Below are 13,768 nucleotides of genomic sequence, written 5' to 3'. Positions count from 1 at the left end.
TGAGATGATTGTGTTCAGTGCCAAGAGAACAGAATGAACATTTCCAGTGGCATCTGCATATGAACGTGAACTACCTTTGCTTTTTTTATCTGGATTCTATGCCCACGCTTTTTTGCATAAAGTACAGAGAGGATGTATCCTGTCATGCTTTGGGGTAATGAACAACCACCAGTGCCAGGAAAGAAAATTTCCCTGTTGGCTGATTGATAATTAGCCCAGTTAAATTAATCTTTGCTTCCCACTGAAATGACGGATAACAGTCAATACAGAAAATGGCTAATGGACTATTTGAACCTCTGGTCTGACAGTCTTTCCATCATTGTGAGTGTTATTCTTTAGTTGCTTAGAAATCTATCGATCTGTCTGGAGTACTACTTAAATGCTAATAATCATATTCACTAGTACAAAGTCTATAGACATGCAGTCTACATCCATGTAGTTGTTTTGCTGCCCTGTATGAAAAGTGTTTGTAATCACCTTTCCTCATCTTCTGCCAGGTAAATTTTGCCCTTGATATTTGAAATAGTTACACTTTAGTCATTCTGTCACTGTAATTTCCTGATGCTGTTTTACTGTATGCAGACTCTAGGCTATCAAATCAATAATGCTTAGAAATTGCCATGACTAGATCAGTGATTAATTTTATCTTACTGGCTGTTGTCAGCCTCCTGGTTCAGCACCAGAAGAATGGCAGGTCTCCTACAGGCTCCACTTCTTTTCTGCAAGAATCATGCAAATGTCTGAGCCATCACAAGGCATATAAAACAGCAGGAAAGTGATTATGTTGAGTCTCTCAAAATTTACCTTAGATGAAGGAGACTGAGTCAGAGAAGACTACATTGTTGTCAGAAGTGTAGTGAGTGTAAGCACAGTGGAGACATGTCCATTTTACACTAGGAAGTAGTTCAACAACTTCCTCTTCACTGCTTGTTGAAGGTAGACTGTATTAGGGGAAATACAGAAATGGAGGATCAAGAAAGAGGCTGGCAGGTTAATAGTTTGTGATCTCTGGGCTTCAGCACAACACTGGGGATGAGGGTTCAAGGGGTTGCAGAAGAAGTGCCGCCTTCTCATCCATGAGAGACATCCAGCATGGTCATAGAGAACTGTGGGCTCAGACTGAGCAAGCTTCATGCCTGGCGTGTAAGAGCTGGGAACCCAGCTTTTCCATCTCTGCCAGGGCCAAGGCAGGATGTCTATGGAGCCAGGAGCATGGTGATTTCCTGGTGCTGGCTACTGACGGGGAATGATTCCAGGCATGGACATCCCTAAGGAATGCACACCGTAAGTGCAGTCTACCAGCACCATTGGAGAGTGGTCTGCATGCAGGACTGAGAGGACAGGAACTTCCCCCCCAGAGCTTCTTTTATGGAAATGCATTGTGATGCCTTTCTACTGGCTGGAAGTGGCTGAATCAGAAGCTAAGAGGAAGCTGATGAGCATAGAACAAGCTGCAGAAGGACATATTGCTGGGTCAGCTAACAGGAAAAGAAAATGCATAAAAATGAATAGGTTTCATAGAAGACTCGGAAAACACTTTTTTGGATTCAGTGAGTTAAAGCTGTTTGTGATAAGAAATTGGCTTTTCTTACACCCCTCAAATAATATTTGAATTTCTAATATTTGAATATTTAAGCTGCCACTGCAGCTTAAAACTGTATGGTGCTCAAGGAGGAGAGTCTCTCTGTTGTGTGGTTACTCCTGTTGTTTACAGGTACAACTTTCAGGACAATATTTAGCATTCAATGTAGAGCACCATGAAACAAATGCATCATATGAGGTCTCAGAGCAATTTTTCTCTCCCTCTTGTAGCATTTACCGTATGTTTGGCTTGTTGGCAATTTAATCAGTCTGAATAATCTTGTTTTGTGACAAACCTCCTAAATCACAAAGGAGTGATGCAGTTTGTATGGGTGAAATGTGCTCCACGGGGATATTTAAAGTTGAAGAATAAAAATGAGAATTAGACAATACAGAGCTCATTGAAAGCCAGTTTTCCAGCTGCTCTAATTTCCCACAATTTAATTTGTGTGCCGTCAAAAGCAACTTGGAGGCTTCCAGCAAGATGATAGAGCAATGGGTGAGGCTAAACGGTCTAAAATGTGCTGAATGCATTGCAGTCCCATGCTGTAAAAACATCTCCTAGGGCCAAATGCAGGCAGCATAATATCCTAGTAAATTGGACCATTAAATAAAATTGTGAAGTCATAAAGCTGTAGCATTACCCTGAAATTAAAGCACTGTCACCTTTGAATTATGGAACAATTTAACAAGCATTTAGGAAATATGCTTTTGAAGGCTGCATTTAACTATTACAGGCTATACAGTAGATGCTGTGGCTTCACTCTCCTACTGGGTTTAGAATTATTTTCAGCTTGTGTGTGGTTCAAAATTTTACCAAGCTGAGAAAGTAATAAAACAATAAAGTTAAATAACAGAAGGTAAAATTAGGCAGTGACCTTTGCCTGGAGAACAGCTTTTTCATTCTCATTGCAAATTCAGAAGCACAGGGAGAGCTAGTTAAATTGAGTAAACAGGAAAAAAACATATAGTATGGATAGATATAAAAATGTAATGATAACTTCTTTGTTGAAAGAAAAAGGAAAAGAGTTCCTTATCTGCCTAGTTTAACAGTTTCCAGGTATGGAAATATCTAGAAGGAACTAGTGGCACTCGATTTGCATCTATGATTACAGTGCCACCGCCTAAAAATGTAATGAAAACAAAACAAAAAAGAATAAAGATTAAAAAAACAAACCTGAACCTCCTGTTGTGAAATAGGAACAATATTTAAAGCCCTAATTTCAAAAGCCATGACATAATCTGTGCAGAGGCATGACTGCAAAGGCATACGCAGGTCTTAGAGCTGAGTTGCAGACAGCTTTGCACTGTTTTCTAGGTGTAGTGATCTGTGTGCATGTCGATTGCAGCTACATTTCTGACGCAGGTTCTGAAGCTTGTGAATGTGAATTTGAGGAAAATAATATTATCTTTTTCTTAATGCTGCCAGGTTTAAGGTGGAGAAAATGGTGCTTGAATAAAACCCAGAAGTTGACCTGAATGGTGAGGGTCTTCAGAAGAAAGGCTGGGATTATTTTTGTGTTGTTTTCAGATCTATGGAGGCAGGTGCACATAGTCTTGCTATTGTCTTGGAATAGTTAAAAAATTTACTACCCTCCTGCTCTTAGTTACTTCTCCCTCAGTCAGTTGAGACGCAGGAGGGAGAAGTAGCTCTCCCACTCTGTCCAAAGCAAACTAAAGATTAAATCGTTTTCAGGCTCATTTGCTGCATGTAATCAAAGGGGTGTCCTTTTGAAAGAAGGAACTTTCCCTATTGTTGTTTTTTTTTCTATCTGTATCTAGCAGGTGCCTGTGACTTCATGTACACTACCTAGCCCATCTTTGCTTCACATCCCTCTTGCTAAAATGTGTGTACTTATTTTTTCCCTGGGAAGTGGGAGGAAGTATGGCTGAAATAGTTGAATTTATCTCTCTTCTTCCTCTAACATTGTTGTCACCAGCTCTTTTGTCTTGCATCTGTGGTGTGTTAGCTGCCCTTCTAATCTAAAGGCTTCCTTTCAAACTACAAGTTTTTAAAGCCTCTTTCACTGCTTTGTTGTTGTTGTTGATGTTGTTGTTAAAAATAAAAAAGGTAGCAGAGGATGTGTTTCTCTGTGCTCTTTCTACACCAGCTACATAGGGAAAAAAACTTTTGAATAGTGGTAGCTTTTGCCATCCCACAGGGATGCTTGGTGGTGGCTGTGGCTTTCCTTTTACTACTAGATCAGTGAGCTGAATGTATATATTTTGCAAGAGTGTGCTGATGGTTACCTTTACTTTCAAGGTGGAACATAGAGGGAATCTTTGAAGTGACCAGCAAAGCACAGATCTCATTGATCTATAAAATCTCTGAAATGTAAATCTGGAATTCTTCCCTTCTGCTATTACTTTTTTGAACTCTCTGTTCTTATGTACTTGCAAAATCACAGTTACTTTGAGTACAGAAAGAAACTTTGTTTTCCTTTTCCTTTGCAAACTAGAGGATGGAAAATCTGAAGTTAGCGTCTCAGTTCTAAAAGATCCTGTGGAGAAAAGCAGTTCTTGAATGTCATAGTTCACATTTAAGGACAGGTGAGCACAGCTGTAACAATAACAAGACCACTGAAAATTAATGAACAATTACAGAGGAAAATCAGATAAAGAACTGTCTATTGTCTGTCCAACACACTTGTTAATGAGTGCTTGTCACTAACAGTATGTTTGTTGAAGTCTTGTCCATCTTCATTTCAAAGATGTCAATTAATTATATTTCTAACACTTCTTGGGAAGACTGTTTTATGCTATGGTATTTTTACGAAGTTTTTCCTAGTACTCCTATGTTGCTTTTAAACTACTAGATTTTTATGCTTTCAACTTTTCAGGTACCGACACAGCACCTTTCTTGGTGCATAAATACACAGCCTGGAAAGCACAGTGGTGTTAACCACTCTGAAGCTCTAGCCTGTTGTAATTCCTGAACAGCACTGTAGCCGCTATTGTAAACATTGTAATTTCTCAAAATTATGTTAATAACTCTCAGTGGGGAGGATCTTATGACTGCCAATCTGGACTTTCAGCAACCAGTTAATTCCATCATCTCTTGGGTTTACATGTTCCTTAAAGTATCCGCAACTTCGTGTTTGTCTTTTTTAGTAGTTTTTTCAGTGAATGTAGGAGTTAAACTTCTTCCAACTTCAGTGAGAGGAAAGTTAGAACACCCTCAACTGCTTTGAAAAAATTCATTCTGTTCATGTCAGTCCTTGGGAGAACAAAAATAAAAGCACAGTGACTCTGGCTGATAAGAATCACTACTTTCATATGTGTGTTATGAAGTCATTGAATTATATTGTGTTGGGTGCAATACGTGTGCAGGACTGTCCACGGTATTGGCTACAGTGTTGACTGTGATTGCAATCACTGGGACAAGTTTTACAAGCAATAAATTTGTGATGTCTTGTGATTTTAATCTATATTTTGTGTGTCACACATTGCAGCAATGTTTCTTTGAGCTCCAACTCACAGGATCTATGAGCAGCATCCTGAACTCAGTAAGAACTACAGAATTACAGACCTGTGAGCAAACTCTTTCTGTCTACCATCACAGAAATAATGATAATGTTGTGAGTGAATGTATGGTTTGCTGAGCATAAACTGTCCTTAAGTTAATGCCATACATTACTGGGAGAGTAATTTCCCCATAACTTGCAGCTCGGACTTGGAACAGACCTCTTTAGATAGTCTCCAGATGGTGGTTTTTACTTGCTTGCCATCTGAATGCTTCCATAATGACAATCCATTAAATCATCTGAGTGTCTTTGCATGGATAGTCCATTTAGGATTTTTATACACCTATTAGAGTTATTTTGAAGTACTCTGTGGGATATTTGTAGCCTAATTGAGAATACTCCAACTGCGGTGCATTACAGTAGCCACATAGCTACTGGATTTGTTTTGCTGGTGTATTGGAAGCTCTGCAAGAATTTAGATTAAGTAGTCTGGTGAAAACTTCTGAATACTTAGATACATAGTTTTTAAGATCAGTTTAGAAAAGATCTGATTCAGTGTTATCCAGGGTTTCCCTGTTGAAGCAAATAACAAAATAGAATCTCTTGTCTAGACCTTGCCTCTTCCTCTGTAACTCTAGATTACTGCAAGTCAGATTGAAATCTTCCTTTCATCAAATGATTAGAATTTACTTCCTTAAATTTTTGCCCAGTCAGTATTTTGTAGGTAAACAGGGTCTTTGATAAAGAGGGAATTTACTGGATGTGACTCTTCATAATATTGTGGAGCACGTGCAGGGCTGAGTCCTGTGAATACTTATTAAGGAGTTTGCCTTTTGTTCTGGGTCACTTCAGCAGATTGGCCATTCAGGCTGTCCTTGTTATCTTACCTGTTACTATCTCACCAGAGCAAGCTGGGAAACAGCCTCCCTGCTAAGCTAATTGTTTCTAATTGCAATGTTCTGCCTATCATATGCCAACCCCAATGCTGCTCATAAGCTGGGTTGTTACAGGGCTGGTTGCGCTTAAGCCTAGATTCTGCTTTCTGTCAGCTACAATATCCCTTGCTCTGCCAGCAAATGCAATGAAGGAGATGAGAATGGACTCCCCAGCATGGAAAATTATCAACATTTACAGTTAACTACAGATGTTATATCATATGTTTTTCTGTACCATCATCTAAGCACAGCATCACTCAATTTAGATACAGAAAAATCTGAAAACTGAATGAGTGATCTGACTTCCAACTGAGTGGTAAGAACATACTCTCAGTTTTAGGTTTCTGGCAACAGTTTGTGATTTCTGTTTGTGGCGAGTTTGTGCAAGCTCATCAGCCACAGCTTTGCTCTCAGATACAGCTATGTTTGTAAAACATCAGTGGTACCTCCATAATTATCTCTTTTCTTTCAGGGTCAAAGCTAGCTCAAAGGTATCTTAATTTTCTTCGGATACCTGGCGATAGAAGATGCTGCAGATTTCCTATGGTTCCTGGGGAGCTGGTAGTTTCTCTCTTGCTCAGCAGGCTCTGTAGTGTTTGCTTGAGCTGGTTCAGACAGAAACATCTCTGTGGGCTACACTGTCCTGTAATAGGTCTTCATCACAGAGTGACCAGGTTCCTGCTGATGCTCTCTTCCATGCAGTAAAACATTAGATTTCAGTCGGGTTTGTTTTTTTTTTTTTTGTTCTCTGTGTGTTGCAAGTTTTTTGCTGTTAACTTCCCATTCAATCCTTTTTCATTTAACAGAAGATAAGATCTGGACTGCAGTGCAGCACAACAGCACAGGGCTAACCAGAGTCCAAAGAGCTGATATGGAGAAGCCGTATACCATGTTCTTTAATTACAACAGCAGCGTGGAGCAGCTTGAAGCCGTGATAAACAGTGCAGAGTACTGCGAACAGGAGGCAGCCTACCACTGCAAAAAGTCACGTCTCCTGAATACCCCAAGTAAGCACCATGATCCCAAATCTTTTGTTGTTAACTCTTAATTGATTATACAGCAGATACAGGCTGCACTGTGACTGAAGAGAAAAAATAAAACAAAACAAAAAACACGATCAAAATGAATACGGAATAGAGCGAAAAGCCTTTTACGTTCTTGGATACCACTGTGCAGTGCCTGTCCTCTGATGCAAGAGGGGCATAGCTCAGCAAGGGAGTTTCTGCTTTGTAATTTCACGCATACAAGGGCTCTGAAAGCTTCTACAATGGAAAGTCCTACTAAGAAATCACAAGAGCTGTATTTAGCTGATAGCAAATGGATATGTTTATTAATTTGCAGGTTTTAACTGTATATTAAAGATAGGAAGCATCCAGATTGCTTCATATACTTACGATATTTCTGGAGAGGAAGGGTGTACCGTCTTATGAGTCCCACAGTCCTGAACATGATGTTTAAGGTGTTTGGTTTTATGGTTTCTGAGGCAACACTAATTTTCTCCTCAGGACAGAAGGAATAAGTTTTTTTGCCCTGACTTAATGTAGCAGCAACAAGAAAGCAGAGTGTACGTTTATGTCTCTCTGTGGTACCAAGTTTCCAGTGGCTGCTCAGGATGGCTGCCTTCCACTCCCTTAGAGTTGAGATTTTATGTTTGCTTATCCAGACAGATGAATGACATTAAGCCTCATCTAGTTACTTGTCATGTCTGTGTGGTCCTGGTGATTCTTTGATTATTAGCAACTCTTAAATTTGTTAGTAGATTAGAAGAAATCCCACAGAAAGCCTAAAGGGAAGGCTGCAATGGGAGTTCCTATTGTGTTAAAAATATATTGCCTAATGAGATGTATCAAAAACTGCCTGGTTCCAACAAAGTTACTATAACACTGAATATTTATGGATCCAGTAATCAGATGCCTTGCAGTCAGTTTATTTTTAAAACTTGTGAATCATGTCTTTTGTTATCATCAGAATTTACCAGCCAAGATTAGCCATTGCTAATAATTTCTTAAAGAGTAGAATGTTAATATTGGCATCCAGGGGAGAGCCCAGAAGGAAAACAAAATGCAGGCATAACTGCTTATAAAGAGGGGCAAATAATGGCTTATTAATAGTTTTAGTGTTGCTTGCTTCTGTATCCCACACCATACTTGACATATTATAAAGATATAATCACACTGTGATTATTTCCAAAATCTTTAAGTGTGAAGGCTACAATATTACAGAAGGGCTTCATGTGTTTACTTTTACACATTTCTGTGAGGTACTTGGTCATGCGTACACAGGAAGGTACCCTATGACTGCACTTTGAAATACCTTTGTATGTGGTGCCTCTATAAGGCTAGGGACACTTCTTATGGATCCAGGCCCACTACTCCTTTAGAAGAAAAAAAAAAAAAACCCCACAAAAAACTAAACAAAACAACTAAATGAAAAAAACAAACAAACAAACAAACAAAAAAAAACACCACCAAAAATCTTGTGTAAATTGACAGTTTATAAACTATCTTGCTTCAGGACTAATGCTATCTATAGACTGGCTAAGACAATTCCAGAGGTAGCTCCTTCTCTGCTTGTTCAGGACCAAAGCTGTGACTGACTCCTCAAAGAAGAGGACACAGGGTTAGTGTCCAACAGCCTGGCTTGTGCTCTTGCAGCTGCTGCACTGCCACTGTGGTCCTGACAGTTGATCACACAAGAATTGCACAACTCATAAATCTCTAATACCATTCCGGCTGATAAATGAGAAAAAAACTCCCAATCCAGTGCTGTGCATGTGGCCAACACCATCATTTTTTCCTCTTTTTTTCTTCCTTTTTTTATGCTTTTTAATTATACTTTCAATTTTTCATCCTGAACATTCTCAGTAGCCTAAGGCTAGATGCGGAACATGCTCAAAAATAAATCATTTGAGTTCTTGAAACAACAAGATATGGGTAACCGTTCTTAGCTAAGTATTGTTTTTCAATTATTGTTTTTTCCCCACTGACTTAAATAGCTCCATTAATCGATATTCATTTTGAGATGAGCTGCTGCTATATCAAAGCCTAGAGACCCAGTGGTGCTGAACACTATAGGTGTCTTGAAAAGTTCTATGATATAACAAATTTACATTCCCAAACTTGAAGATGAGCTACAAATGCAAATAACCCAGAGCATTTTGGTGGACTCACTGCAGAAAGTTGTCACCTGTGTTGTTTGTTCCCAGAAGTGACTGGAGGGAGTTTGATTTGGGGCCAGAACAACAGGACAAAAATCAAAACTGGGGGGGTTTGTTTCTTGATTTAACCTAGGCTTTTGGATACTTTAAGTACTATGTTCTCTCTGTGTGGCCAGGTATCATAAGGTGTAATTATGGTTAACAAACCACACTTCAGATCTTCCTTCAGAAGATAGTATGCAATTCACACATACTGATGGCAATGCAGCTTTTATAGGCCAGCAGGAAATATTACATGACCCAGTCCAGCATGCTGAATATCACCACTCATTAATACCTCTAGAACAGGCCCAGCAGTGAATGCTTTATGGAAGGACATCTCCCAGAGGTGTATCTGATCCTGACAGAGCCATAAAAGTTCTGTTTCTTGCAAGGAATCAGATCCATTTCTGAGCTTCCTCTTATTTAGGGTTTTGTTCTTTTTCTTCCAAGGAGATGGAACACATGATTAGGTTATCTCAGCAGTAACACCAAATGCCCAAATCCTTGTCTTCAGGATCTAAACACTGTCATGTTTCACAGAGAAACAATAAAAAAATCTTTCCTTTTGCATTCATAGTGTTCCTCTCCAGCAAAGACACATGTTCTTACACAGCAGTTTTGGCTTTCACAGCTTTGACATGGGGAAAAGAAAAATAAAAAAATATGCACCTGGCCAAAGGGACAAACATAGGACTCTGGGCTGCCTCAGAGACAAACTAAGGGAGGCTCCTGGCTTGCATAAAGTTGTTCCAGTTTATATCAAGGAATTTGTGTTTCCTGTCTTCCTACTACTTTGTGACCTGAAGACACAGGCACATCCCTAGTGGGTGTGATTCAGCATAGTCTCTCCATTGAGTTACATGCATTTACATCTGCAATGTGTCAGACATGCAGTCTGGCAGTTGGCAAAGGCATTTACTCATCTCCACCTCCTACAGTCTGAAACAGCCTTATCAGTTCCTATTGTCATGCTATGGCTTAGCTGCAAGTGTTTATTTTAAAACTAAACTTAAATTGTCCAGAACTGCATTTTTATACATCTCTGCCATCAGATAGATTTTCAGGAGGTTTGTGAACATCAGAATAGATGTCTTTTCATCAAAAGAATAGCTGGCTTTCTCATGATGGTGGCAAACAAATCTTACAATTTATGACCAGTAATTGCAATTCTCTTGTGACTTCTCCATGCCTGTTGGAGAGACACTCACATAGCCAGATCAAATCTGACAGTTGGCATTCACACTCATTCACACTCTTACTAAACATTGCAGACTTTACCACCACCTCTTCCTTAGAAGCACAGACAGACAAGGAAGCAGGAGAGGAGGGGCTTAGTCAGGAAGCTTAGGCTACTTCTAAATATGCTGTCTGTATTCTGGGAATCTGAAAAGAAATTTAGACCCCCCCTAGGGCTCTGATTTCCTTTCTTTGAGGAGCATCTTGGGTAATATCTAGGAAAAGGGTATGTGTGTAAGGATTGGTGCATGCATGCACATGCAGGTTTAATTAAACTGTTAAAAACAAGATGTTTGGAGGTATGAAAATGCTATTAGCTAAACAAACTGTCAGCTCTGAATCTGCTGTTTTCTAGAAGCTGTGGGTGTACTCAAAGGCTTAACATTTGGGAAGCTGCCTCACATCCACCTTATCAAGGACTTAACACGGTGATGGCTGTATCAGTGGCAGGATAGCTTGCTTTACAATACTTGGCTGACAGTCTGTCAAGTTCATAGCATATTTGTGTAGGCAGGGACTGAGAAAAGATCAGTCGTAGAGCAAAATCAAAGAAATAGGAATGTCTTTAGGTGGTGTTTTTTCCCTTCCTGCTTCCTTATTTTTTGTTTTTTCCAATAACATTCCCATACCAAGTCACCTCAAGCTTTGATTTCAAACATCCATCCTAAACTATGCCTGAACTTCTCCCTGTCTCTCTTAAGATTTGTCAAGTCCCAGTATTATATGTCTTGCACCCAGGCTTCCACCTCCTTCCCTCTACCTTCCAGCTAGACCTGTATCTCGATACCAAGCTGCATCACGTCCCATCTCTAGGTCTCTGATTTCTTATGTGAAACAGCTGTTTGCCCTCACCTGTGAACCACTGCATTTGCATTTCATTCCGCTATCATTGGAGGGAAAGATGTAGCAGTACATCACAGCAGGAAGTGTGTCTTAATTTCTGAGTTTAGACTTGAGTTTAGACTTAATTCTGCTGCTAAGACAGTTCAGTTATGTTTTATCCATGCCCTGCATGTTGCTAGAGCTCTTCATCTGTGCAGGCTCTCTCTTTAGTTCCAGACTAGACCTCGAGCAATGTCAGAGCATAAGATGCCAGGAGATGTTCTACAGAGTCCTACCTCCAATAGTGGCGACTGGAGAGTTCCAGCTTACGTTGACAATTCTGGACGTCTTCAGCACATCACTCAATATGTTCCCATCACCCACAGTTGCTCTAGTATCACAGTAACAGTATCAGAGTAAGCTAGAGATTGGAAGGGTCCTCGAAAGATCATCTAGTCCAATCCCCCTGCCAGAGCAGGAACACCTAGATAATGTTACACAGGAATGTGTCCAGGCGGGTTTTGAATGTCTCCAGGGAAGGAGACTCCACAACCTCCCTGGGCAGCCTGTTCCGGTGTTCCGTCACCCTCATTGAGAAGAAGTAATGGTATTAGACTTTATGCCATTGCCAATCACTTTTAGAATCCACTATGGAGCTGGTGTTCATAAATTTAATCTGTATTTGAACTTCATTATATTACTTGTCTCTGCAGCTTCTTAACGAAAGCAGTTTCCAGCAATTCCCTACTTGCCGTGTACAGAACTACTGGATTCTTTAGCATGTTTTAAATTAATGTTTTACTCAGTGCAGTGAGTTCTTGTATTGCAGGATGTGGTGAATCACTGTCCTGCACTCATCTACTGCTTTTTAGTGCTTTTAGTTGCCCTTCTTGGACCTTCACTGGCACTGGTATTTTTTTCACCAGAAATGACCCACAGTGTTTGAGGTGTGGTTTGCATGAAGATTTCATATAATGGAGACACCACTTTTCAGAGCAGTATGAATCTTTATGAAAGCGTGTGGAAGCTGTCTTCTGATGAAGTTTTTTGCATAGATGTACCATGAGGTGATATAAAATGACCCAGAACATGCAGTCATTTGCCATCGGGGTTTTACTCACTACTGTTTTATACCTTCCAAATATAATTTCCATTTTATCATTCCAGGTACTTTAAAATGTTACTGCATTACCAAAGAATATTTGTCATTGCACAAAATAACTTTAAATTGTTAATGCATTAGCAGGAGCCTATTTGTCTTTGTACCAAATTACATAGAACAAGGCAATCTGCCCTCAAAAAATACTTTCTATTGAAGAGAGTGGTGTCCCCTCTTTGTAGGGGAGGGTTAGATGCCATTTTTAAAGATGCTGTATTGTTAGTAGTGTGCAGCTGATTAAAATGCAGATGGTTTAAGGAGAATAAAAACCTTCTGTGTGGAGGAGGTAACTTGGCATCTAGTATGCATGCACCTGTGAGTAGTGGAAATGTCATTATCCCAATTTCTAACCCTTTACTCCCCTCACCTTATACAGTCCCTTGTGACTGGCAGTGAGGAAAAGTGTACTATAGCTGCCAAGGAAGAAATGGCAGCTGCTTGCATTACTTCCCTAGTTTTGTTACACTTCTCTGAGAATGTAGTGCAGCCAAGAGGCCAAGTAATGGGAAAGACAGAGGAAGAAATCCATGCTCAGACATACATTGAGTGGCTTCTAATCCACTGAGAAGAAAACACGCTCCTTCCTTGAACCCTTCTGCAGGGGAGGACAGGTTTAATGCTAACTGGCATACTTCTGGAGTGACACCAAAAGGGCACAAGTCTCCTGGGATTGCTTCAGTGAATACTGGAGCACCATTATCTGTGTTTGCTTTATACACAATGTCAGGTGAATTTAAAAACACTTCTTGAATTGGGGCATGATAGTGAGGAAGGAGCTTAAGGAGCTTGTATGGGTAACACCTGATTGCTTCTGTGGATTTGGAATACATCCTTCATACTTCTGCTGTCACTAGATGTTTCTGTTGAGTTTTTTTATTAAGTTTTGTTGTGTTTTTTTTCTCCTTTGAATGTTGGGATGTTTTTTTTTTGTTTTGGTTTGGTTTGGTTTTATTTTTTAAGTCTAAGTATCAATTCTGAAATTACACTAAAAAATATTTATTTTTTTTTAAGAAATCTTTTACAATTTTCTAGAAAACAAATTTGTCAGTCCAAACTGAATAGATCTGTTTTACTGACATTATGCCAGAAGCTTGTACCTTGGGAATTAATGAAGATGCATACTACAGGTAAATGAAATGTAAATCTAGACAACAGATTTTGAGTGTGGCATCTCAAATTCATTGTGTGAACTTTTATTGCTGGTGTTACAAATGATCACAGTTGTTTGTCCTTGTTCTCATGGGGAACTTCAACCTACTGGATGTCTGCTGGAAGTACAATACAACAGAGAAGAAGCAATCCAGGAGGTTCTTGGAGGGTGTGAAAGATAACTTCCGAAGGCAGCTGGTTAGTGAGCCAACTAGGGAGATGC

At 39.6% G+C, this 13,768-nt stretch overlaps 1 protein-coding gene and 1 long non-coding RNA gene across 3 annotated transcripts in view; both read left to right on the top strand.

Moving 5' to 3' along the window:
• The window catches only part of LOC133273976 (uncharacterized), a 929,536-nt gene that overhangs the window by 831,794 nt on the left and 83,974 nt on the right, over positions 1-13,768 (top strand). The gene's annotated exons all lie outside the window — the stretch shown is intronic.
• The window catches only part of CNTNAP5 (contactin associated protein family member 5), a 299,193-nt gene that overhangs the window by 208,267 nt on the left and 77,158 nt on the right, over positions 1-13,768 (top strand). For both annotated transcript variants that reach the window (XM_061462659.1, XM_061462576.1), the window contains exon 14: positions 6,787-6,987. In XM_061462659.1, coding sequence (XP_061318643.1) covers positions 6,787-6,987 — 201 coding nt within the window. The remainder of the gene's footprint in view (positions 1-6,786; positions 6,988-13,768) is intronic.

The sequence above is a fragment of the Pezoporus flaviventris genome, unplaced genomic scaffold (assembly GCF_033815535.1).
Source record: "Pezoporus flaviventris isolate CSIRO_AGI_PZ_B2104156 unplaced genomic scaffold, CSIRO_AGI_Pfla_v1 ptg000001l, whole genome shotgun sequence".
NCBI classification, from domain to species: Eukaryota; Metazoa; Chordata; class Aves; order Psittaciformes; family Psittacidae; genus Pezoporus; species Pezoporus flaviventris.
The sequence above is the reverse complement of the archived record's forward strand: the minus strand, read 5'-3'. Positions and strand labels throughout refer to the sequence as shown.